Source organism: Gadus morhua, chromosome 21 (assembly GCF_902167405.1).
Source record: "Gadus morhua chromosome 21, gadMor3.0, whole genome shotgun sequence".
NCBI lineage: Eukaryota > Metazoa > Chordata > Actinopteri > Gadiformes > Gadidae > Gadus > Gadus morhua.
In genome coordinates, this window is record NC_044068.1 from 24,530 (window position 1) to 47,960 (window position 23,431).

Sequence of the window (23,431 nt, forward strand, 5' to 3'; positions counted from 1 at the left end):
ACATCCTCAATTTCATCCCATCCTCAATTATTTTCCTGGTAAAAAATACAGTTTGAGTTTTCTCTACTGAAAATCTGCACCCCAGTCAAATCCCCACTCTGTCACCCCATCAACTGCAGACTGGACTTTACTAATAAAATGCATCACATTTCTTCCCCTTTTCCACAAAGCCCATCGTCTGCAAACAGAGAACTTCCTATATCCTCTGGAACCTTTGAAAAAAAATCATGCATCATGATTATAAACAATAAAGGACTAATTACACTTCCTTGGGGAGTGCCATTCCCCACCATATACTTATTTGACATTTCAGACCCAATCCAGACTTGTATTTTTCTGTCAAACAAAATATTCTTTATCCAGTTAAAACCCTTCCACCTACTCCCATCTTGAACAACTTAATTAACAAACCTTCCTTCCACATCATGGAATATGCTATTTCGATATCAAAAAACACTACCACTACTGACTCTTTGTTTGCCTGTGCTTTCCGTGTCTCATTTTCAAGCCTTACCACTGCATCCATTGTATGTCTCCCTTTTTCTGAAACCACTTTGACAACTTTTCAACAACCCTTTCTTCTCAAGCTCACACGTTAACCTTTCTGTCACCAATCTCTCCATTATTTCACATATGTTCGACGTTAACGCTATTGGCCTACAACTAGAAGGTTTACCTGGATCTTTCCCTGGTTTCCTAATCTGAATCACCACCGCTTCCTTCCATACACTTGGTAACTTTCCCTCCACCCATACTCTATCATATAGTTCTAACAGTTTTACCATTCCTCTTTCTCCGAGATGTTTTAACATTACATAGCTCACCTGATCTCCCCCTGGAGCTGAGGGCTTAGCTTTTTTAATTGCTCTCACAAGCTCTGCCATTGTAACTCCATCATCTATTTCCTCCCTAGTATCTACTCTCCTAACTAGCACATCAGGATAATTACTCAAAGTAACTTCTCTTCTCCTTCTCCCTTCCACTGTCAAATGATCAACACTATGCACCTCAGCAAAAGATGTGGCCATCAAATCAGCCTTATCTTTATCACATATTGCAGTTTGCTCCTCTAATGTAATCACTGGGTACTCCCACTCTCTTCTATCTCCTCCCATCTTCCTTATCATTCCCCACACTTCTCCTACCGGTGTTGTTCTTCCTATCTTACCCCTAAACTGTCTCCAGCTTACCCTCTGTGTTCTCTTTGTAACTCTCTTTACCAGTGCCTGAGCCCTCTGATACTCCACCACACTTTGTGTATGATGCTCTCTTTTAACTTTCTTAAATGCTTTGTTTCGGGCTTTAACTGCCTTGGAACACTCCTCTGTCCACCAAGGAACTAACTTCCTATCCCTTCTATTTTTACTTCTTGGAATGGATTTACTTGCTGCAGCAATAATTGCTGATGTAACACTGTTATTTACTGTATAAATGTATCCCATTCTGCTTTACTATACACCCATTTCTGAATTCCACTTCCAACATTCACTTCTCCTCTTCCTCCTAATGAACAAACTAACACATAGTGGTCACTACCTAAAGAATGACCTTTCAAAACCTCCCAGTTACTGATCCCTGCCAAACTTACTGACACCAACGTCAGATCCAACACTGACTCATTACTTGTTCTTATATCCATCCTTGTCCCCCTCCCATCATTCAAACAAACAAGATTCTTGTCCTCCATTAACTCTTCAATCACTTTTCCATTCGTGTCTGTGTGATTCCCTCCCCACATTGTGTTATGAGCATTGAAGTCTGCACACCATATTATCCTGTGTCTTTCTATACCTTTAATCCTAACTATCTTATCATTCTCTAACCTTTGACATGGATTATAGTAATTAACACCAACAAACTCCTCTCCCCCTCCCATACCTCCACCACTCTACTCTCTTGTTCCGTTCCTATTTCTGATACCCTGTATGATATACCTCGCTTAATAAATGTTACCCACCCTCCACCAGCCCCTTCACCTTCACTCCTGTCTCTTCTTATACCTACATATCCATAAATAACTAAATCTAACACTGGTTTCAAAAACGTTTCTTGAATGCGTATTACTTGTGGTTTTCCTTTCATTTCTCTTAAAACATATTTAACCTCCCGGCCATTAGCCACCCAGCTCCTAGCATTCCACTGTAGGGTTCTCACCATGGTTATGATGTCTTCTCACCGGCTCCTGACTACTGTGTATTTATCTCGGCTACCAAAGCCTCCCATTTTAACCCTTCCATCCCCAAATAACCTTTGGCTGCCTTAGCTATCGTCTGTATGCTCGTTGTCTTTGATGTGGAGTCTCTAGTGGAGTTTATCACTGCTGCCACAAACATCCCCACCTGCTTCTCATCTCCCCACACTTTGTTCCATCGTGCTGCTCTCCCATCGACTCCCTCGTCACTTCCCTTCCGCCCCCCAGGCTGCTACCATTCCCTGACTCTTAGCACCTTGCCTCTGTTTCACCACCTTCACTGCTCCTGCATAGGTCCCTTTGTCCAACACTTTAACCTTCTGAACTGCAACTTCCCCTTTCATTATTTCACAGCCTCCAAAGTGACGACATGTTCACCCCCACAACTACAGCACTTTAACCCTGCCCCCTCACACTTCCCATACTCATGATCCCCTGAGCATTTCACACACCTCCTCTTTTCCATACAGATTTTAGCGATGTGCCCAAATCTTTGACACTGAAAGCACCTCATTGTGGTGTGACCACGCCCTAAACGGCTGGTTTAACCTGTGAGCACTGATTACTCAATGAGCAACAGGTGTGTCCCTCACCAAGCCCCAGAGTCCAATCAGACTCAGCAGGTGAGGCTGCTTCAACCAGCCGTCCTCCACACACACTCCCACGCTGACATGTGCTGAACAATATTTGACTAAACAAATCAACATGTTTACCGTTGCAGTTTGCACACACATCATTTTGATGCGTAACAATGATAAACACAATCCTGGATGAGCTAGAAAGGAGAGGAGAGATAGGAGAGAGGAGGAAGAGTAGAGAGAGGAAGGAGAGAGGATAAACTAAGAGGAGAGGATGGAGAGGAGAGCTGACAAGACAAAGTCACGGTACTCACACACATTGGGGGAATCTTTACATATAGTCACTGTGAGCTTTGTATCGGTGTGTTACACTTGTTGGGTTGTTGTAAGGTGGATATTCAAGTCATTTCCTGGCTCATCAGCTACAAACGTGTGCAGTTATTATGGGATTTTAATCTTTCCTTGAATCCCATCATGTGTAAAAGGGTTTTTATGCAACGTAGTTGTTTTTGTTTTATCCCAATGATAAAGTACCTATTTTATTGAATACACATTTTACTGAGATTGTACCTAATCCTCTGAGAAGGTACCAATTCCACTGAATACATATTGTACTTAGAATGTACCTAATCAACTGAATACATAATGTACTAAGGATGTACCCATTCTACTGAAAATGAACCTATTCCACTGAGTACATACTGAGAATGTACCTATTCCACTGCACACTGAGAATGTACCTATTCCACTGAATACATATTATACTGAGTTTGTACCTATTCCACTGAATACATATTGTTCTGATAATGTATCTATTCTACTGAATACATTTTGTACTGATAATGTACCTATTCCACTGAATATATATTGTACTGAGAATGTACCTATTCCACTGAATACATACTGAGAATGTACCTTTCCTACTGAATACATATTGTACTGAGAATGTACCTATTCCACTGAATATATATTGCACTGAGAATGTACCTATTCCACTGAATAGATACGGAGAATGTACCTTTTCTACTGAATACATATTGTACTGAGAATGTACCTATTCCACTGAATATATATTGTACTGAGAATGAAACTATTCCACAGAAGATGTCCCCATTCTACTTTTAGTACATTTTTATTCAAATCTCAAGTTTACAAACATTGTATTGTGTTGTCAAACATGATTAAAAAATAAAGGAATATTACTATTTGGTGAAATCAACTAATGATAATGTTATCAAAATCAATGTCTCACCTTATCTAATACATTTCTGTTTTCATTGATTAAAAATATAAAATAACATTCAGATAAAAGACATTGAACATTATAGTGTAGTCTTATAGGTTATAATGGGTTATATTTTTTATAGCACACAGTGTCAATGGCTTAATGAATTACTCAATAGATGACAGTGAAAAGTACGTACCTCCCATCGTAGAGATTCTAATTCAGTAAACAACATTAGTTGTTTTGGTCGTTTGATTATTTTATTACCAAACAAAGGTCCTAGTCTGTTTGATTGACAGGTGAGATGATCAGGGGGGCAGAGTTGTTCCCTTGATAATTATGGCGGCCTGGGCCGAGGAATGGATAGAGAGGCTCACTGAAGGTGCAGCCAGTAGCAGAGTAGAGATGAACCCTGGCTTCCACATCATAGAAGGAGACCAGACCCTCATCATAATCAACAAACACCCCCACCTTCTGGAGCTCAGCTCTCAGAGGGACACAGACAGAAGGGTTATCTCTAAATACCAAACCATGCTTGTTGTAGTGAAGAGTCCAATTACCCGTCTCAGGGGTCCGCTCTGTCCGACCTTTTTTGTCGATGGACTCTCTGGCCACTCCTAAAGACCATACAGTCTTGTCTTTAACCTGGACCTCAAAGTAAAATCTCCCTGAGGAGAAGCTCTGCCTCGTGAGAATACATACATACCCTGTAAATCTCTTAGGGTTGTCTGGGAGTCTCTTCTCTACATCTCCATCATGTACTTGTTTCCCATCCTCAGACAGGATGAGACTGGGATGAGCTGTATCAGGATCCAGAGTCACATCTACTTCATACTGCTGGAGCCTCTTCAGTTCAGCATCAGCACGCAGCTTCTTCATCTCCATGTTCAGTGTCTCCTCCAGCTGATCCAGGGATCTCCTCAAGGTCCCTACGTATGACGGAGGACGGACCTCCACCGTGGTCCAGTCCCTGGTGGGTGGAGGATCCTTCAGGGATCTGAAGGCCTGAAGGAAGTGGAGGTGGTCTTTAGTGTGTGAGAGCTGCTTCACCTCTGAGCTTCTATTGGTCAGATCTTCTATTTCCTGCTCCAGCTCTTTGATGAGGTCTTCAGCTTGTTTCTCTGTGGATTTCAGTTTCTCTTTCACCATTTGGTTGAGATCATCCTGGCACTTTTCAATGCAGCGCATCAGAGCAGTGAGGACCTGCACACCATCAGCTATCTCTCTGTCTGCGTCTGCTTTGCTGCGTTTAACTGTGTCTTTAATCTCCTGAATATTTTTTTGTCTCTCCAGGATCAACTGCTTAACTTCAGCCTCTATCTTCCCCAGCTGGGCCGTCTTCACTTCATATTCCTCCTTTAGAGGTATAACAGGATGGGACTTGTGGTCCGTCACTGTGCACAACAGACACACACACACCTGTTCAGTCTGGCAGAAGAGCTCCAGAAGTCGGTCGTGTTTCTTACACATCCTGTCGTCCAGACGGTCCATGGGCTCGACCAGCCGATGTTTCTTCAGGCCTGCGACTCTATGGTGTGGCTCCAGGTGGGTTTGGCAGTAAGAGGTAAGACACATTAGGCAGGACTTCACGGCCTTCAGCTGGGTCCCAGTACAGACGTCACAGGGAACTTCTGCTGGTTCAACCCAAGGCTGCTCTTTTACTCGTAGGGACGTTCCAAACCGATCAACCATCTCTGAAAAGAGGATATTGACCCGTAAATCAGGTCTTGTGTTGAAAAGCTCGTTGCAAACGGGACATTTGTACTCGACTTGTTCATCCCAGAACTTAATAATACAGGCTCTGCAAAAGTTGTGTCCACATGGTGTGGAAACTGGGCTGCTGAACACATCCAGACAGATGGAACATGAAAAGTTGTCTTCAGACCAGGAAGTGTCAGCAGAGGCCATTCCTAGACACAGATGACAAGGTTCATGTATTGAGCAATACCTTTATTCTTGTCATTCCATTACGGGAAGGTAGGTTTTACCTTCCCTCAAAGTTGTTCTTCTTTACTGACCTTGATGCTGTTTCTGTCCGTCAGCGTGTTTCAAAATGCGTTTTATTCTTCTCCTGAACGAGCGCTCTGCTTCCTGGTCGGTTGCTTCGGTTGATTCTGAACCTTCAGTTTCGTTTCGTCAACATGACGTCCTCTCCCCTCCTCCCCTAACCCCTGGCTCCTCCCCTAACCCCTGGCTCCTCCCCTAACCCCTGGCTCCTCCCCTAACCCCTGGCTCCTCCCCTAACCCTTGGCTCCGCGCCCACGACACTTGGCTGCAATGCATTCATGCGCTGCGTTGGCCTCTTCAAATGCGTTGATGTGTGTTCTCTTCTTTCTCTTCTATCTGGAGTTAAGTGACCCGGGTTTCCGGGGCTTCCCCGAATACATTCTATCCAACCCCGATGCAATTATCAACAAACACAGACAGAGAGCAAAAAGCTGTTTATTGGCGCTACGCTTCTGTAGGAACTCTCCCCGATGTGCACGCGCACAATCACATGAAAGAAGAAGGAGTTATTGAATAACTAATTGTCTAGTCCAATGTAACATTCTAACAGTTGACGAGGTTTAAACCCCGGATTCAGGTTCTTTCTTCCCGCTAATGATTGATCAGGTGTCGCATCACTCATCAGTCAGCTGTCAATCACCTTGTCACTCACATGACCACGAGGACACCAGCTCAGCCAATCAGACTCCCTCTCCCGGACACAGAAACAATAACAAAAGGTACCAATGGCGTCACCATCAAATAAAATAACAACGCAGTATAAAAAGTCATAAATGCAGGCTACTTCATGATATGTAGGCCTATAACATTATGGGGCATGATTATCTTTGTGTCATGTTGTGTGTCAGTAGTCTGTAACCTGAAGCATATGGGGTTAGAACAGAGAAGGCATACCCATCCATGTTCTGAATCTTCTTCTGCTGGACCGAATACGTCTTGAAAGGTAACCAGTGAAAGCTGAGGAGGAGTCGGGGTCCAGACCGGGACCGGGACCGGGTCCTGGGAGGGGAGCTGCGCTTATTATTATGGGATGTGAGGAGATGAAAGCCCAGCACATCACAGACTGAAGGCCTGAGACGGAGATGCAGACGGACGCCGTGGCGCTACACGGAGGAAGAGGAGGAGGAGGAGGAGGAAGAGGAAGAGGAAGAGGAGGGGGAGGGGGAGGAGGAGGAGGGGGAGGAGGGGGGGGGAGGAAGAGGAGGGGGGAGGAGGGGGGGAGGAAGAGGAGGGGGAGGGGGAGGAAGAGGAGGAGGAGAAGAAAGAGGAGGAGGAGGAGGAGGAGGAGACGCCCGCCGGCTTCATCAGGAACTCGGTGCTGGAGGAGAACCACCTCATGAGCAACCTCCGCCAGCAGGGGCTGAAGCAGCCCGCCGTGCCGGAGCGCTACCCCCCCGCGGCGGCGGCCGAGCCGGGGGCCGCCAGGAGGTCCTGGATCCCCTGGATGAAGAAGAAGGAGGCGGGCGGGCCGCCGGACAAGGCCCCGCCCCGGGTCGACGGGGGGCCGCTGTTCCCCGGTCACCATAACGACCGTCTCCAGGGCCTCGTCCCCGGACCGGAGCCCCGGCGCCCGCTCCCCGGTCTCCGTCCTCTCCGTCAGCGCCTCCCCGGTGCTGGAGGAGGCGTCGGGACCCCCGGAGCTCCGGGACGGGACCCCCGGCCGCAGCGTCTTCAGGCTGACCCCGGAGAAGCAGCCCGCCCCGGGCAGGAAGTCCAACATCACCACCACTGAGGACAACCGGATCCACATCCACCTGGGCCCCGGGGGGCCGCGCCCGGGGGAGGGGCCCTGGGGGGCGGGGCTGAGCGTCCGGACGCTGGGTGTGGCCGAGGGGAGGGAGACCTCGCCAGGCCGGCGCCACGGTGACGGGGAAGATGACGAGCAGCATCAACATCACGCCCATCACCTCGGCAACCTGCCGGCCCACGCAGCCGCCGGTGAGTACCCCCCGTGACCTGTGACCCCCGCTGTGTGACCCGTGACCCCCGCTGGGTGACCCGTGACCCCCGCTGTGTGACCCGTGACCCCTGCTGTGTGACCTGTGACCCCCGCTGGGTGACCTGTGACCAGGGGTGGACTGGCGATCTGGCATACCGGGCATCGTCCCGGTGTGCCGTTGACCAAATGTGGGCCGGTCCGCTGTTTTGTTTTTTTCTCTCTCTCTAAATTCGGCCAATGGGCAACAGAGGGCTAGCAGTGTGTGGCCAGCATCGACACATATTATTGCTCCATGTTTGTCATTGTCAATCAATCATGGGCTGACAGGCTCAGAGAGCCCAGACAGTGCTGTCAATCACAACACAAACCAGGGTGGGCGGGACCTCATGGCGCGGGCCGGAGTCGTGTCGTGGGAGTCGGGACGGAGCTGAAAATGGATAAGCCTAAGAAACGCCCGGGTGGCGCTGAAAAACTGCGACTCTCTGGAGGTGGAAGCTGCTATATGTTCAAAATGTACAGACCTATTTGGTGCCGGGGTCAACACCCCAGCTGGTGCTGCTGCGCCGGGAGACGAGCGAGTGGAGGCATATATGCCAAGTAACGTTAGCCTGTGGCTAGCTTGGCTACATTTTGAGACATGTCCAAAAGAAAACGTTTTTACATTGAATGTGATTCAATTCAATTCAATTCAAAGTGTTTATTGTCATATGCACAAAAGAGATGTTCTCAGTTGTACAATGAAATTAGGTGATGTGATGTGACCTCATTAACTGCATACTTGTGACAACATATTAGCCCAGAGTTGAAGGGCTGTGACTGTTGGTAGTTGTGGTGGATTTTGTTTAAATATGCCGAATTGTGATATTATGGGTTATTATTGTTCAGATGATTTAGCTAAGTTCGCTAACAGCTTCTAACGTCAGCAGTCTCTTGTTGCCATAGCATCAGTAAACATTGACATGGACTAATGAGCTGTAAATCGAGATGCAGAATCATGCTGTATTGTAAATACAGATGAGATACTTTCAATTTTAGCACAAAATACAAGTAAACCTATAGGAAATAATTCGTTTAATTTGCAATATTTGCCATTTAATTTATTGTTATCTTTCAATTAATTTATTGTTTACTGAGGTGATGACTATTTCATGTGGTGAGAGGAATGCAATATGTGTATGTTTATAGGTTTATATGAAGAAACATACTATATGTGTGATAAAATGACAATTGGTAATTCATAAATGTCTCATTATATTCTCTGCTACCATCATCTCCTGTCAAACAGGTTTTCCTGACCTCATAGAAGTTCTTCTATGATATGAGAGAGAGAGAGAGAGAGAGAGAGAGAGAGAGAGAGAGAGAGAGAGAGAGAGAGAGAGAGAGAGAGAGAGAGAGAGAGAGAGAGAGAGAGAGAGAGAGAGAGAGAGAGAGAGAGAGAGAGAGAGAGAGAGACTTTGCGAGTTTACTATGCAACTTGTTTCGTCTCAGATTGAAACAGGTTTATTTCCTGGTTGAAGATTTTCATATTGATGATTTTAATTTCAAACATCTGCATTTCTTTTAAGTTCAATTAACAGTTATGCAGGTAGGCCTTAGGGCTCTTTTAAGACTAAAGTCATCCTTCATGACAGATACATTTGTTCACCAAGTGTCACTACGTCACAAAAAGTCTACATGGCTACATATACTTGTCACTCAGTAGCTACACAGATACTGAGTACAAGTTCTGTTTGCTGTTTCTTGCAGGTCATGAATTTGGTGAGGAGTGTAACTGGCTGGCTGGGGACGAGGAAGTAGGGCAATATATATATTGCCCTAATTATAACCATAAATAGAGAATTGATATTTTTGTTTTTATCTATGGCTGTGTGAAAAAGTCTAATGTCTAATATGAGAATGCATATCTGTTTAGACCTGTAATTCATGTCATAGACTTTTTCTCGCAGTTACAGATAAAAAAAATTCGATTCTCTATTTATGTTTTCACAATGACTGAGTCACAGTTTAAACAAATGAGTTTCAGCTCTAATGCTGCTACTCTCTGTAATATGTTTCTATTTAGATTTTTGTCATGATATTTTGTTATTATTGTCCGAGTCTGGTTTTAACTAATGCTGGGCTTACACCAAAAGATTTTCAAATTAACAGACTAAAAACTGCAAGAGAGAATTTAGCGTTGGATCAAGTGTGATATATAACAAGGGTTATGTAGACATGTAGGTATAGGGGTTGGAGATGCAGCGACCGCAGGATGTCTGTTAACTTCCTGTTCAGGTTTCACACCTTTCTTGTCAGCAGCACAAGAGACACAAACTTGAAATACAAAAACAAAAAAAAGCAACAACTGCTATTTGCAGTGCTGTACTATTATTCGGATGTATGTACTTGATTAAATTGTTTTAATAAAGTACATACAGGGTTCTACCCGTTCGTCTCGTCCCACCCCTAGTGCTGATAATGTAGTGGGCTGGTCTGGACAGAAAATGCCAGGGCTGAATTTTTGTCCCAGTCCACCCCTGCCTGTGACCCACGCTGGGTGACATGTGACCCCCGCTTGGTGACCTCTGACCCCCGCTCGGTGACCTGTGACCCCCGCCTGGGTCCTTCTGGTCTCTGATTGGACGGTTTCTTCCTCAGTTTGTAGCGAGGCTCTTGTTGAGGAATAAGTTGAGTTTCAATGTTCCTCTAAACAGTGTTTAAAGGTGACATGTTATACCACCAGGTGTGAGGGTGATTAGCCGTTACAAGCCGTTGTGAAAAGACGCCTCTTCTTACATCACAGGTGGGCGCGTCCGCCTACTCTGTGTGGACACGCCCACTAGTGATGTCAGAAGAGGCATCTTTTTAAAACGGCACGTAACGGCTAATCACACCCACACCCGGTCGTATAGTTTTTCACCTTTAATGGCAGTTGGGTCTGAAAGGTTTTTAATGATATCAAGGGAGGTGTGTTTCCCCCTAGAGCAGCTGACCACATCACACTACTCAGGTTGACATGCGTTCATGCATGACGTTAAATTCTATTTCCTTTTATTTGTATCCCCCTTCATCCCAGGTACAGCCTCAGAGTGCTGAACAGGCCGTGTGTTTATGAACCGTATTGAACGGCCGTTGAGTCCTCGCTGTAGATCAGATGAATGAGTGACTGCCACTCGCTCCCCTGACAGAGCTTCACTGGGCTCACCGTTACCTCATTTACATTTAGGACGTTTAGCAGACGCTTTTATTCAAAGCGACTAAGAATAAGTACATTTGTGATAAGAAGGTGAATCTCTGTCGGTACAATAAGGATGTTCATAATACCAAGTGCCAATCACCAACAATCACTAGGTTAACCCGTTCCGCGTACTCAACAGAGATAGCTAGGATAAGCTGCTGCATAACTAAGTACTATAGCTCAATACAACACACAATAAGTGCGTACATTAAGTGCCAGGATGTACAACATACAACCAGTCGGAGGGGAGGGGCTTGAGACCTCTCTGCACAGCCAGCCCTGCTGGGCGGAGTCTAGGAGTTCACCTGCAGAGTCCAGGTGACCTCTGACCAGGTGAGTCTTGGGTCTCGTTCAGCCGGTGAGGGACTCTGCGGTCCTCACATCGGACAGTGGTCGTCTGAACGCGGTCCTGAGTGGTGAACAGGCCCCGCCCCCAGGCCCCGCCCCCAGGCCCTCCCCCTGACCACACCGCCCGTCACCCTCCTGACCGCCGGTCGGTGTCGTGTGTTCGATCCCCAGGCCGGCGCCGCGTCCCGGATCCCGATGTCCAGGGGCCTGAAGACCTCCGCCAAGGCGGGCGCGGCCGTCGCCACGGTAACCAGGATGGAGTCGCGCTCCGAGGGTCAGCTGATGAAGATCGAGCTGAGGAGGTCGGCCGGGTGTGGCCCCGCCTCCTCGTCGGGCGGGAAGAGCTGAGCGTCTCCGTGGCGACGGCGTCTGGTCACGCGGACGACAAGATGTCCGCCGGACCCCTCGGGCTAGTGGGCGGGGCTTAGAGCAAACCGCATTTAGAGGAATAAAAACCAGGTTATTTTATGGATATTATTGTTGAATGATGATTTTTATCGATGTTATTTTATTTAGCAGGCGAAGATGTCGACTCATTTGCATGGTTTAAGAGGACTCAAAGCACTGGTTATTCTGAACTACACGTGCCTTGACTGTAATGCCTTCTCGTTGGGGACGGCCAGCTAGAGTGTATTTTAATATAACTCACATTTATACCGTGTGTTTATTTATCTGCTGCTTCCGGAGGATTCTAATCACTGAATGATCGTGTGTGGAGAGACTGTGATGTACACTCTGTCATGTTCCTGTCCATAATAAACCATATTTATCTCTACAGTAACACTTTCTAGACATTACTTGGAATTCCTCGATTTTAGAAAACCTCAATGAAAGATAAAGTATATTATTCTGCAAGATTTGCAATTTCTGCCATTTATTGAGAAGAGGCAACCGTCACAACAGTCGTCCAATAAGTAATCTCTTTCCGTTTACTCATTTTTGCTAAATACTTAATAATCACAGCTCTGCATGCACATATCTTTAATTCTACATTTTGGGCTTGCCATGGCAATGAAATATTTCCCATTCCAAAGCCCCTTTGTATAGAGAGAGAGAGCGAGAGAGAGAGAGGGAGAGAAAGGTGGAGAGAGAGAGAGGCCTACTCTACCTAACAGGAGGTTCAGAAGGCCGTTATAATCTGCCCTTAAACTGGAAGTCATATATATATGTGTGGGTGTATATATATGTACGACAATTCAAAACTCATGTGTAGAAAAATGTAGATATATATATATATATCTCTTTATAAGACTGAAATAAACCAGTAGAGGGTGTGAATGGGAGTACGCCTCCGGCCTTTTCAGGGATTTTCTTTTGTAAAGTTTGCATTGTTTGAAGAACTAGAGTAGCCTACCCCCTGGCGGTTAAAGTGGGACACACACACAGACACGGACACACACACACACACACACACACACACGATGATTCCATTGATCCATTGATCCCTCAATGCCCAACAGGTGTGCAGCCCCCCCCCCCCCCCCCCCCCCAGAGCCCAGAGTCCACTCAGTCTGACTCGGGCCAGGTGAGGCTGATGAGACCAGCCACCAGCAGAACACACTCCCACAATATTATACTGAGAATGTACCTATTCTACTGAGTACATATTGTACTGAGAATGTACCTATTCCACTGAGTACACATTGTACTGATAATGTACCTATTCTACTGAGTACACATTGTACTGAGAATGTACCTATTCTACTGAGTACACATTGTACTGAGAATGTACCTATTCCACTGAGTACACATTGTACTGAGAATGTACCTATTCCACAGAAGATGTCCCCATTCTACTTTAAGTAAATTTTTATTCAAATCTCAAAAGTTTACAAACATTGTACTGTGTTGTCAAACATGATTAAAAAATAAAGGAATATTACCATTTGGTTAAAACAACTAATGATAATGTTATCAAAATCAACATTTCACATTATCTGATTACAATTTTTTCATTAATTAAAAATATAAAAAAACATTCAGATAAAAATCATTGAACATTATAGTGTAGTCTTATATCGGGTTACATCTTTTTATAGTACAGTGTTAGTTGCTTAATGAATTATTTCTTGTTAAATGACGTGTGAAAAATGAAAGTAAGATATGAATACAGTTCTCTCAGATCTCACACAATAGAGATTCTAATTCAGGAAACAATATTAGTTGTTTTGGTCGTTTGATTATTTTATTACCAAACAAAGGTCCTAGTCTGTTTGATTGACAGGTGAGATGATAAGGGGGGCAGAGTTGTTACCTTGATAATTATGGCGGCCTGGGCCAAGGAATGGATAGAGAGGCTCACTGAAGGTGCAGCCAGTGGCAGAGTAGAGATGAACCCTGGCTTCCACATCATAGAAGGAGACCAGACCCTCATCATAATCAACAAACACCCCCACCTTCTGGAGCTCAGCTCTCAGAGGGAGACGGACAGAAGGGTTATCACTAAATACCAACCCATCCTGGTAGTAGAGAAGGGTCCAGTAACCCGTCTCAGGGTTCTGATGGGTCAGACCTTTTCTGGCGATGGACCCTCTGACCACTCCTAGAGACCATCCAGTCTTGTCTTTAACCTGGACCTCAAAGTAAAATCTCCCTGAGGAGAAGCTCCGCCTCGTGAGAACATATACACACCGTGTAAATCTCTTGGGGTTGTCTTGGAGTTTCTTCTTTACACCTCCATCATGTACCTGTTTCCCATCCTCAGACAGGGTGAGCCAGGGATAAGCTGTATCAGGATCCAGAGTCACATCTACTTCATTCTGCTGGACCCTCTTCAGTTCAGCATCACGCAGCTTCTTCATCTCCATGTTCAGTGTCTCCTCCAGCTGATCCAGGGATCTCCTCAAGGTCCCTACGTATGACGGAGGACGGACCTCCACCGTGGTCCAGTCCCTGGTGGGTGGAGGATCCTTCAGGGATCTGAAGGCCTGGAGGAAGTGGAGGTGGTCTTTAGTGTGTGAGAGCTGCTTCACCTCTGAGCTTCTATTGGTCAGATCTTCTATTTCCCTTTCCAGCCCTTTGATGAGGTCTTCAGCTTGTTTCACTGTGGATTTCAGTTTCTCTTTCACCATTTGGTTGAGATCATCCCGGCACTTTTCAATGCAGCGCATCAGAGCAGTGAGTACCTGCACACCATCAGTTATCTCTCTGTCTGCATCTGCTTTGCTGCGTTTAACTGTGTCTTTAATGTCCTGAATATTTTTTTGTCTCTCCTTGATCAACTGTTTAACGCCAGCCTCTATCTTCCCCAGCTGGGCCGTCTTCACTTCATATTCCTCCTTTAGAGGTATAACAGGATGTGACTTGTGGTCCGTCACTGTGCACAACCGACACACACACACCTGTTCAGTCTTGCAGAAGAGCTCCAGAAGTCGGTCGTGTTCCTTACACATCCTGTCGTCCAGACGGTCCATAGGCTCGACCAGCCGATGTTTCTTCAGGCCTGCGACTCTCTGATGTGGCTTCAGGTGGCTTTGGCAGTAAGAGGTAAGACACACTAGGCAGGACTTCACGGCCTTCAGCTGGGTCCCATTACAGACGTCACAGGGAACTTCTGCTCGTTCAACCCAAGGCTGCTCTTTTACTCGTAGGGACGTTCCAAACCGATCAACTATCTCTGAAATTAGGATATTGACCCGTAAATCAGGTCTTGTGTTGAAAAGCTCGTTGCAAACGGGACATTTGTACCTGACTTGTTTATCCCAGAACTTAGTAATACAGGTTCTGCAGAAGTTGTGTCCGCATGGTGTGGAAACTGGGCTGCTGAACACATCCAGACATATGGAACATGAAAAGTTCTCTTCAGGCCAGGAGGTGTTTGCAGAGGCCATTCCTAGACACAGACGACAAGGTTCATGTATTGAGCAATACCAATATTCTTGTCATTCCATCACGGGAAGAGAGGTTTTAACTTGTCTGAACGTTGTGCTGTTTCACTCACCTTGTCGTTGTTTCTTTCTGCCAGACAATCGGTTGCGAAATGTGTCTTATTTTTCTCCTGAACGAGAATACTGCTTCCACGTGGGTTGGGTTTGGTTTCTCTGAACGTTTTGTTTCCTCAACATGACGTCCTCTCCTCTCCTCCCCCAACTCCTGGCTCCTCCCCTAACTCCTGGCTCCGCCCTCACGGACAAAGTTCACTGACATACCGTTTCAACTTTCCCACTGTGACCTCCGCTGAATTCATGCACTGCGTGAGGTTCTTCAAAAGCCTTGATATATGTTCTCCTCTTCTTTGTTGACCTAAAAGAGACCCTGAGGAACACGTCATACTGTACATTGTGTTGATTTAGTGGTTTAGTGCGACTGTGACCGGGATTCATCGGTGTTGATCTGTCTGGGTTCCCGAGGCTTCCCCGAATAGTTTTTATCCAACCCCGATCAAATTAAACAGACAGAAATAAACAGAGCAAAGTGAGAGAGAGAGAGAGAGAGAGAGAGAGAGAGAGAGAGAGAGAGAGAGAGAGAGAGAGAGAGAGAGAGAGAGAGAGAGAATACACACACTGTAACGCTTGTACGCAGAAGAAACGCTTGTACACATAACCAAGAAGTGATGTACACTTATTTTTTATTTGGATAACCGTTCTGCTGATGGTGTTATGGCGCATAACACTTCGGGTTCTCTGACGTCTCTGGTATTTCAACAAAGAGACTCATAGTGGGGGTTATCTCAGCCATGGTTGAGAAGGAATTGACGGAAAGGAACTTTGGCTTTGACTCACTGAAGCACATGAACCGCAACATGGAGGAGAAAGGGATTGTTGCAGGCGATTGTCTCCCGCCTGCAACAATCGCCTGCAACAATCCCTTTCTCCTCCATGTCGCGGTTCAGTCTACTTCAGATTGATGTGGCATTGGATATAGATATCTATGTATAGCATGATATTATTTAGATATAGAGCTACAGGACTCACGGAGTGTTCTAGAATGTTTACAGAACACGGCTAAAGGCTGTGTGCGCCTCGCCATTGCGGTACATCCACTGTAAACAGAGCGCATGGTACCGTGGCTGCAAGCTGCTCAGGGCCACACCCCCACCCTCCTCCTTGACCCGCCTCTAATAAACGGCACGTTTGTGGAAAGCTCATTGTGGGACTGGCCCATGGTGGCTGTAATTCTGCACCACGGCTGAATTTCTTGAACGTCTTCAAGTACTGTATTAGGGGCCCACTAACAGCTACATAAGAACATTCATAAATTAGCATTCCATGGGAACTTTAAAGTATAGGAAGAGTTTACAGGGCTCTCAAGTTTTGAACTGAGTTCAGAGTGAGAATTTAGCGCGGGGGGGGGGGGGGTATATTAACACGTGACTGCTTACAAATGTGTCCACAGACATTGTGACTAATGAATGATAGTAAGCATTATTGGCCCTTAACACTAATATTCAGAAACAACACTCCCTCAAAAGGCTATTGTTTTAAGCAACACCAGAAGAGGCATATACTTTCCCCTGAACTTTTAAACGTTGCAAACCTGCAAAAACATAAGTAGCCTATATATTAATGTGGCATTCATTCCAATGCTTAAAATATATCTGTTGCATTCAGTAGGCCAATGCTGTGGTAAAGTGTGTAAAGTATGACCAAGTGTTTCTTTCTTTTCAATAGATAGAACTTTATCAATCCCCTGTAGGAGAAATTTGTAAATGTTTGTCCGTATAAAACAATAATGGTAAACTAGAACTGCAAGCAGTTATGCAGGGGTCCAAGAAGTGTGCATTTCGCCGGCACAGCGCGACAAGAAATGTGCGTTTTGCCGGCACAACGCGAAGCATGTGTTCAAAACGCTACCCTGCACCTGTGGATACAAAGGATTTGACTGTGGTAGGAGTAGCGAGAAGTCAGTGCAGCGTTTTCGCGGCGAAATTTTGTAGAAGATATACAATTTCCTCGTTTATTGCGCCCCCTAATGGCGAAATTTTCCGAATTTTTTATCGTACGACATTAAGGTTAGCACCAACATGTGTGTAAAACTTGGAGTCGGTCCGATGTGTAATTTTGAATTTTTTGGGATTTTGGATTTTCCACGTCTAATTTAGCTAATAAACCAATATTCAAAACGCTACCGTTTCGTCGTCGAAGGTCGGATCAAAAAAGTAATGCAGGAATTCTTTTCATGTAGGTCTGAAGATGCCGTGTGCAAAGTTTTGTGTCAATTGGTCGAGAAATGTGGGAGGAGTAGCGAAAAAACATTTTTGCGGTTTTCGCGATTTTGCGAAAAAAAATTATGGACGCAAATGGGCGTGGCCTATGCCAAAAGATGCAGCAGACTCCAGTGCATCTGTGTGTACAAGTTTTTGGACTCTGGAAGGTTCGGTGTGGGAGTTATAGACCTAAACGTGTTTTCCTTGGAATAGCGCCACCTAGTGACCGGCGTGTCTGGATTTTGTCGTCTGCGTAGTCCGAAGAGACCTGGATCTAGTCATGCAATTGGCGTGTCGGCACCATTTACGGTTTGGGCTGTGGGCACAGTTTCAGGGGGGTAAGTATAACTAGAACTGCAAGCAGTTATGCAGGGGTCCAAGAAGTGTGCATTTCGCCGGCACAACGCGACAAGAAATGTGCGTTTCGCCGGCACAACGCGAAGCATGTGTTCAAAACGCTACCCTGAACCTGTGGATACAAAGGATTTGACTGTGATAGGAGTAGCGAGAAGTCAGTGTAGCGTGTTCGCAGCGAAATTTTGTAGAAGATATACAATTTCCTCGTTTATTGCGCCCCCTTATGGCGAAATTTTCCGAAATCTTTTTCGAACGCCACTAAGGGTAGCACCGACATGTGTGTAAAATTAGGACTTGATCCGATGTCTAATTTTTGTATTTTTCTGGATTTTTGATTTTTGACGTAAAACGTAGCTAATAAACAAATATTCAAAATGCTACCGTTTCGTAATCGAAGGTCCGATCAAAAAAGTGTCTATCAAATCTATGCGTGTGCGTCTGAAGATGCCGTGTGCAAAGTTTGGTGTCGATTGGTGAAGAAATGTGGGAGGAGTAGCGAAAAAACTGTTTTGCGGTTTTCGCGATTTTGCGAAAAAAAATTCTAGACGCAAATGGGCGTGGCCTATGCCAAAAGATGCAGCAGACTCCAGTGAATATGTGCGTACAAGTTTTTGAATGTGGGAGATTCGGTGTGGGAGTTATAGCCCCAAACGCGTATTCATTGGAATAGCGCCACCTAGTGGCCGGCATGTCTGGATTTTGTCGTCTGCGTAGTGTTCATGGACCTGGATCTAGTCATGCAATTGGCGTGTGTGCACCATTTACGGTTTGGGCTGTAGTACCACTTCTAGGGGGGAAGTATAATAACTAGAACTGCAAGCAGTTATGCAGGGGTCCAAGAAGTGTGCATTTCGCCGGCACAACGCGACAAGAAATGTGCGTTTCGCCGGCACAACGCGAAGCAAGTATTGAAAACGCTACCGTGAACAACATGTGGATATGAAGGTTTTGACTGTGGGAGCTTCGGTGTGGGAGTTATAGCCTAAAACGCGTTTTCAGAACATTCCATTGGTCAAATAGGAGATAGAAAATGTCGTCGTTTTTTGGCGCCGCCCTGTGGCGAAATTTTTAATTTTCCAAAGACAATTTTCCTTTGCCAAATAACTCCCGCCGACATTAATAATTCTTGGCCATATTTTCTATATAGACTCGGGTTTGCCCCTTGATGGTTTCCCTTGAGTTTGAAGAACATTCCTTTGGCCAATTAGAAGATATACAATTTCCTCGTTTATAGCGCCCCCTTAGGGCGTAATTTTCCGATTTTTTATTCGAACGTCGTTAAGGGTGGCGCTAACATGTGTGTTAAATTTGGACTCGATCCGATGTGTAATTTTGTTTTTTTTTGGATTTTGGATTTTTCACGTCTAATTTAGCTAATAAACCAATATTCAAAACGCTACCGTTTCGTTGTCGAAGGTCGGATCAAAAAAGTAATGCAGGATTTCTTTTCGTGTACGTCTGAAGATGCCGTGTGCAAAGTTTTGTGTCAATTGGTCAAGAAATGTGGGAGGATTAGCGAAAAAACATTTTTGCGGTTTTCGCAATTTTGCGAAAAAAAATTCTGGACGCAAATGGGCGTGGCCTATGCCAAAAGATGCAGCAGACTCCAGTGAATATGTGCGTACAAGTCTTTGACTGTGGGAGGTTCGGTGTGGGAATTATAGCCCCAAACGCGTATTCCTTGGTATAGCGCCACCTAGTGACCGGCGTCTCTGGATTTTGTTATCTGAGTAGCGGTGCCGGACCTGAATCTAGTCATGCTATTGGCATGTCCGCACCATTTACGGTTTGGGCTGTGGGCCCACTTTTAGCGCGGGAAGTATAATAAAAATAAAAATCCTTACAAAAACAATAGGGATCCAACCTGTTGGCTTGGACCCCTAATAATCCTTACAAAAACAATAGGGATCCAACCTGTTGGCTTGGACCCCTAACTAGAACTGCAAGCAGTTATGCAGGGGTCCAAGAAGTGTGCATTTCGCCGGCACAACGCGACAAGAAATGTGCGTTTCGCCGGCACAACGCGAAGCATGTGTTCAAAACGCTACCCTGAACCTGTGGATACAAAGGATTTGACTGTGGTAGGAGTAGCGAGAAGTCAGTGTAGCGTTTTCGCGGCGAAATTTTGTAGAAGATATACAATTTCCTCGTTTATGGCGCCCCCTAATGGCGAAATTTTCCGAAGTTTTTGTCGTACGACAGTAAGGTTAGCACCAACATGTGTGTAAAATTTGGAGTCGATCCGATGTGTAATTTTGATTTTTTTGGGATTTTGGATTTTCCACGTCTAATTTAGCTAATAAACCAAAATTCAAAACGCAACCGTTTCGTCGTCGAAGGTCGGATCAAAAAAGTAATGCAGGAATTCTTTTCGTGTAGGTCTGAAGATGACGTGTGTAAAGTTTTGTGTCAATTGGTCGGGAAATGTGGGAGGAGTAGCGAAAAAACATTTTTGCGGTTTTCGCGATTTTGCGAAAAAAAATTATGGACGCAAATGGGCGTGGCCTATGCCAAAAGATGCAGCAGACTCCAGTGAATATGTGCGTACAAGTTTTTGACTGTGGGAGGTTCGGTGTGGGAGTTATAGCCCCAAACGCGTATTCCTTGGTATAGCGCCACCTAGTGACCGGCGTGTCTGGATTTTGTTATCTGAGTAGCGGTGCCGGACCTGAATCTAGTCATGCTATTGGCATGTCCGCACCATTTACGGTTTGGGCTGTGGGCCCACTTTTAGCGCGGGAAGTATAATAACTAGAACTGCAAGCAGTTATGCAGGGGTCCAAGAAGTGTGCATTTCGCCGGCACAACGCAACAAGAAATGTGCGTTTCGCCGGCACAACGCGAAGCATGTGTTCAAAACGCTACCCTGAACCTGTGGATACAAAGGATTTGACTGTGGTAGGAGTAGCGAGAAGTCAGTGTGGCGTTTTCGCGGCGAAATTGTGTAGAACATATACAATTTCCTCGTTTATTGCGCCCCCTAATGGCGAAATTTTCCGAAATTGTTATCGTACGACATTAAGGTTAGCACCAACATGTGTGTAAAACTTGTAGTCGATCCGATGTGTAATTTTGAATTTTTTTGGATTTTGGATTTTCCACGTCTAATTTAGCTAATAAACCAATATTCAAAACGCTACCGTTTCGTTGTCGAAGGTCGGATCAAAAAAGTAATGCAGGAATTCTTTTCGTGTAGGTCTGAAGATGCCGTGTGCAAAGTTTTGTGTCAATTGGTCGAGAAATGTGGGAGGAGTAGCGAAAAAACATTTTTGCGGTTTTCGCGATTTAGCGAAAAATATTCATGGACGCAAATGGGCGTGGCCTAGGTCAAAAGATGCAACAGACTCCAGTGCATCTGTGTGTACAAGTTTTTGGACTCTGGGAGGTTCGGTGTGGGAGTTATAGCCCCAAACGCGTATTCCTTGGTATAGCGCCACCTAGTGGCCGGCATGTCTGGATTTTGTCGTCTGCCGTCACCTCACGGACCTGGATCTAGTCATGCAATTGGCGTGTCGGCATCATTTACGGTTTGGGCTGTGGGCACACTTTTAGGTTTATTTTTGCTGGAATAATAAAAAGAAAAATCCTTACAAAAACAATAGGGATCCAACCTGTTGGCTTGGACCCCTAACTAGAACTGCAAGCAGTTATGCAGGGGTCCAAGAAGTGTGCATTTCGCCGGCACAACGCGACAAGAAATGTGCGTTTCGCCGGCACAAAGCGAAGCATGTGTTCAAAACGCTACCCTGAACCTGTGGATACAAAGGATTTGACTGTGGTAGGAGTAGCGAGAAGTCAGTGTAGCGTTTTCGCGGCGAAATTTTGTAGAAGATATACAATTTCCTCGTTTATGGCGCCCCCTAATGGCGAAATTTTCCGAAATTTTTATCGTACGACACTAAGGTTAGCACCAACATGTGTTTAAAACTTGGAGTCGATCCGATGTGTAATTTTGAATTTTTTGGGATTTTGGATTTTCCACGTCTAATTTAGCTAATAAACCAATATTCAAAACGCTACCGTTTCGTCGTCGAAGGTCGGATCAAAAAAGTAATGCAGGAATTCTTTTCGTGTAGGTCTGAAGATGCCGTGTGCAAAGTTTTGTGTCAATTGGTCGAGAAATGTGGGAGGAGTAGCGAAAAAACATTTTTGCGGTTTTCGCGATTTAGCGAAAAATATTCATAGACGCAAATGGGCGTGGCCTAGGCCAAAAGATGCAGCAGACTCCAGTGCATCTGTGTGTACAAGTTTTTGGACTCTGGGAGGTCCGGTGTGGGAGTTATAGCCCCAAACGCGTATTCCTTGGTATAGCGCCACCTAGTGGCCGGCATGTCTGGATTTTGTCGTCTGCATAGTCTTCACGTACCTGGATCTAGTCATGTAATTGGCGTGTGTGCACCATTTACGGTTTGGGCTGTAGTACCACTTTCTTGGTAGGAAGTATAACTAGAACTGCAAGCAGTTATGCAGGGGTCCAAGAAGTGTGCATTTCGCCGGCACAACGCGACAAGAAATGTGCGTTTCGCCGGCACAACGCGAAGCATGTGTTCAAAACGCTACCCTGAACCTGTGGATACAAAGGATTTGACTGTGGTAGGAGTAGCGAGAAGTCAGTGTAGCGTTTTCGCGGCGAAATTTTGTAGAAGATATACAATTTCCTCGTTTATTGCGCCCCCTAATGGCGAAATTTTCCGAAATTTTTATCGAACGACATTAAGGTTAGCACCAACATGTGTGTAAAATGTGGACTCGATCCGATGTCTAATTTTGGATTTCTTTGGATTTTTGATATTCCACGTCTAATTTAGCTAATAAACCAATATTCAAAACGCTACCGTTTCGTTATCGAAGGACGGATCAAAAAAGTAATGCAGGAATTATTTTCGTGTAGGTCTGAAGATGTCGTGTGCAAAGTTTTGTGTCAATTGGTCGAGAAATGTGGGAGGAGTAGCGAAAAATATTTTTTGCGGTTTTCGCGATATAGCGAAAAATATTCCCAGACGCAAATGGGCGTGGCCTAGGCCAAAAGATGCAGCAGACTCCAGTGCATCTGTGTGTACAAGTTTTTGGACTCTGGGAGGTTCGGTGTGGGAGTTATAGCCCCAAACGCGTCTGTCCTTGGTATAGCGCCACCTAGTGGCCGGCGTGTCTGGATTTGGTTATCTGAGTAGCGGTGCCGGACCTGGATCTAGTCATGCAATTGGCGTGTCGGCACCATTTACGGTTTGGGCTGTGGTACCACTTCTAAGGCGTATAGTATAATAATAATAATCCTTACAAAAACAATAGGGATCCAACCTGTTGGCTTGGACCCCTAACTAGAACTGCAAGCAGTTATGCAGGGGTCCAAGAAGTGTGCATTTCGCCGGCACAACGCGACAAGAAATGTGCGTTTCGCCGGCACAACGCGAAGCATGTGTTCAA

At 45.4% G+C, this 23,431-nt stretch overlaps 3 protein-coding genes across 3 annotated transcripts; 1 reads left to right on the forward strand and 2 right to left on the reverse strand.

Moving 5' to 3' along the window:
• Window positions 1–3,864: 3,864 nt before the first annotated feature.
• LOC115533979 (E3 ubiquitin-protein ligase TRIM39-like) lies at window positions 3,865–6,171 on the reverse strand. Its single transcript, XM_030344513.1, has 2 exons — window positions 6,013–6,171; window positions 3,865–5,904 (listed from the first exon to the last, which is right to left on the reverse strand). Exon 2 carries the CDS (start codon window positions 5,900–5,902, stop codon window positions 4,274–4,276), a length of 1,629 nt encoding a protein of 542 aa, XP_030200373.1. The 5' UTR covers window positions 5,903–5,904; window positions 6,013–6,171; the 3' UTR covers window positions 3,865–4,273.
• A 1,166-nt stretch (window positions 6,172–7,337) lies between these two features.
• LOC115534831 (uncharacterized) lies at window positions 7,338–12,908 on the forward strand. The gene is made up of 3 exons (XM_030346113.1): window positions 7,338–7,429; window positions 7,461–7,939; window positions 11,677–12,908. Exons 1-3 carry the CDS (start codon window positions 7,338–7,340, stop codon window positions 11,931–11,933), a joined length of 828 nt encoding a protein of 275 aa, XP_030201973.1. The 3' UTR covers window positions 11,934–12,908.
• Window positions 12,909–13,298: 390 nt separating this feature from the next.
• Window positions 13,299–15,707, reverse strand: LOC115533983 (E3 ubiquitin-protein ligase TRIM39-like). Its single transcript, XM_030344515.1, has 2 exons — window positions 15,446–15,707; window positions 13,299–15,337 (listed from the first exon to the last, which is right to left on the reverse strand). Exon 2 carries the CDS (start codon window positions 15,333–15,335, stop codon window positions 13,710–13,712), a length of 1,626 nt encoding a protein of 541 aa, XP_030200375.1. The 5' UTR covers window positions 15,336–15,337; window positions 15,446–15,707; the 3' UTR covers window positions 13,299–13,709.
• Between the last annotated feature and the right edge of the window lie 7,724 nt (window positions 15,708–23,431).

Coding starts and splice junctions, on each gene's coding strand:
- LOC115533979 (XM_030344513.1), bottom strand. CDS start 5,902: ATGGCCTCTGCTGACACTTCCTGGTCTGAAGACAACTTTTCATGTTCC.
- LOC115534831 (XM_030346113.1), top strand. CDS start 7,338: ATGAGCAACCTCCGCCAGCAGGGGCTGAAGCAGCCCGCCGTGCCGGAG. Junction 7,430..7,460: donor GAGCCGGGGGCCGCCAGGAG/GTCCTGGATCCC, acceptor AAGAAGAAGGAG/GCGGGCGGGCCGCCGGACAA. Junction 7,940..11,676: donor GCCGGCCCACGCAGCCGCCG/GTGAGTACCCCC, acceptor TTCGATCCCCAG/GCCGGCGCCGCGTCCCGGAT.
- LOC115533983 (XM_030344515.1), bottom strand. CDS start 15,335: ATGGCCTCTGCAAACACCTCCTGGCCTGAAGAGAACTTTTCATGTTCC.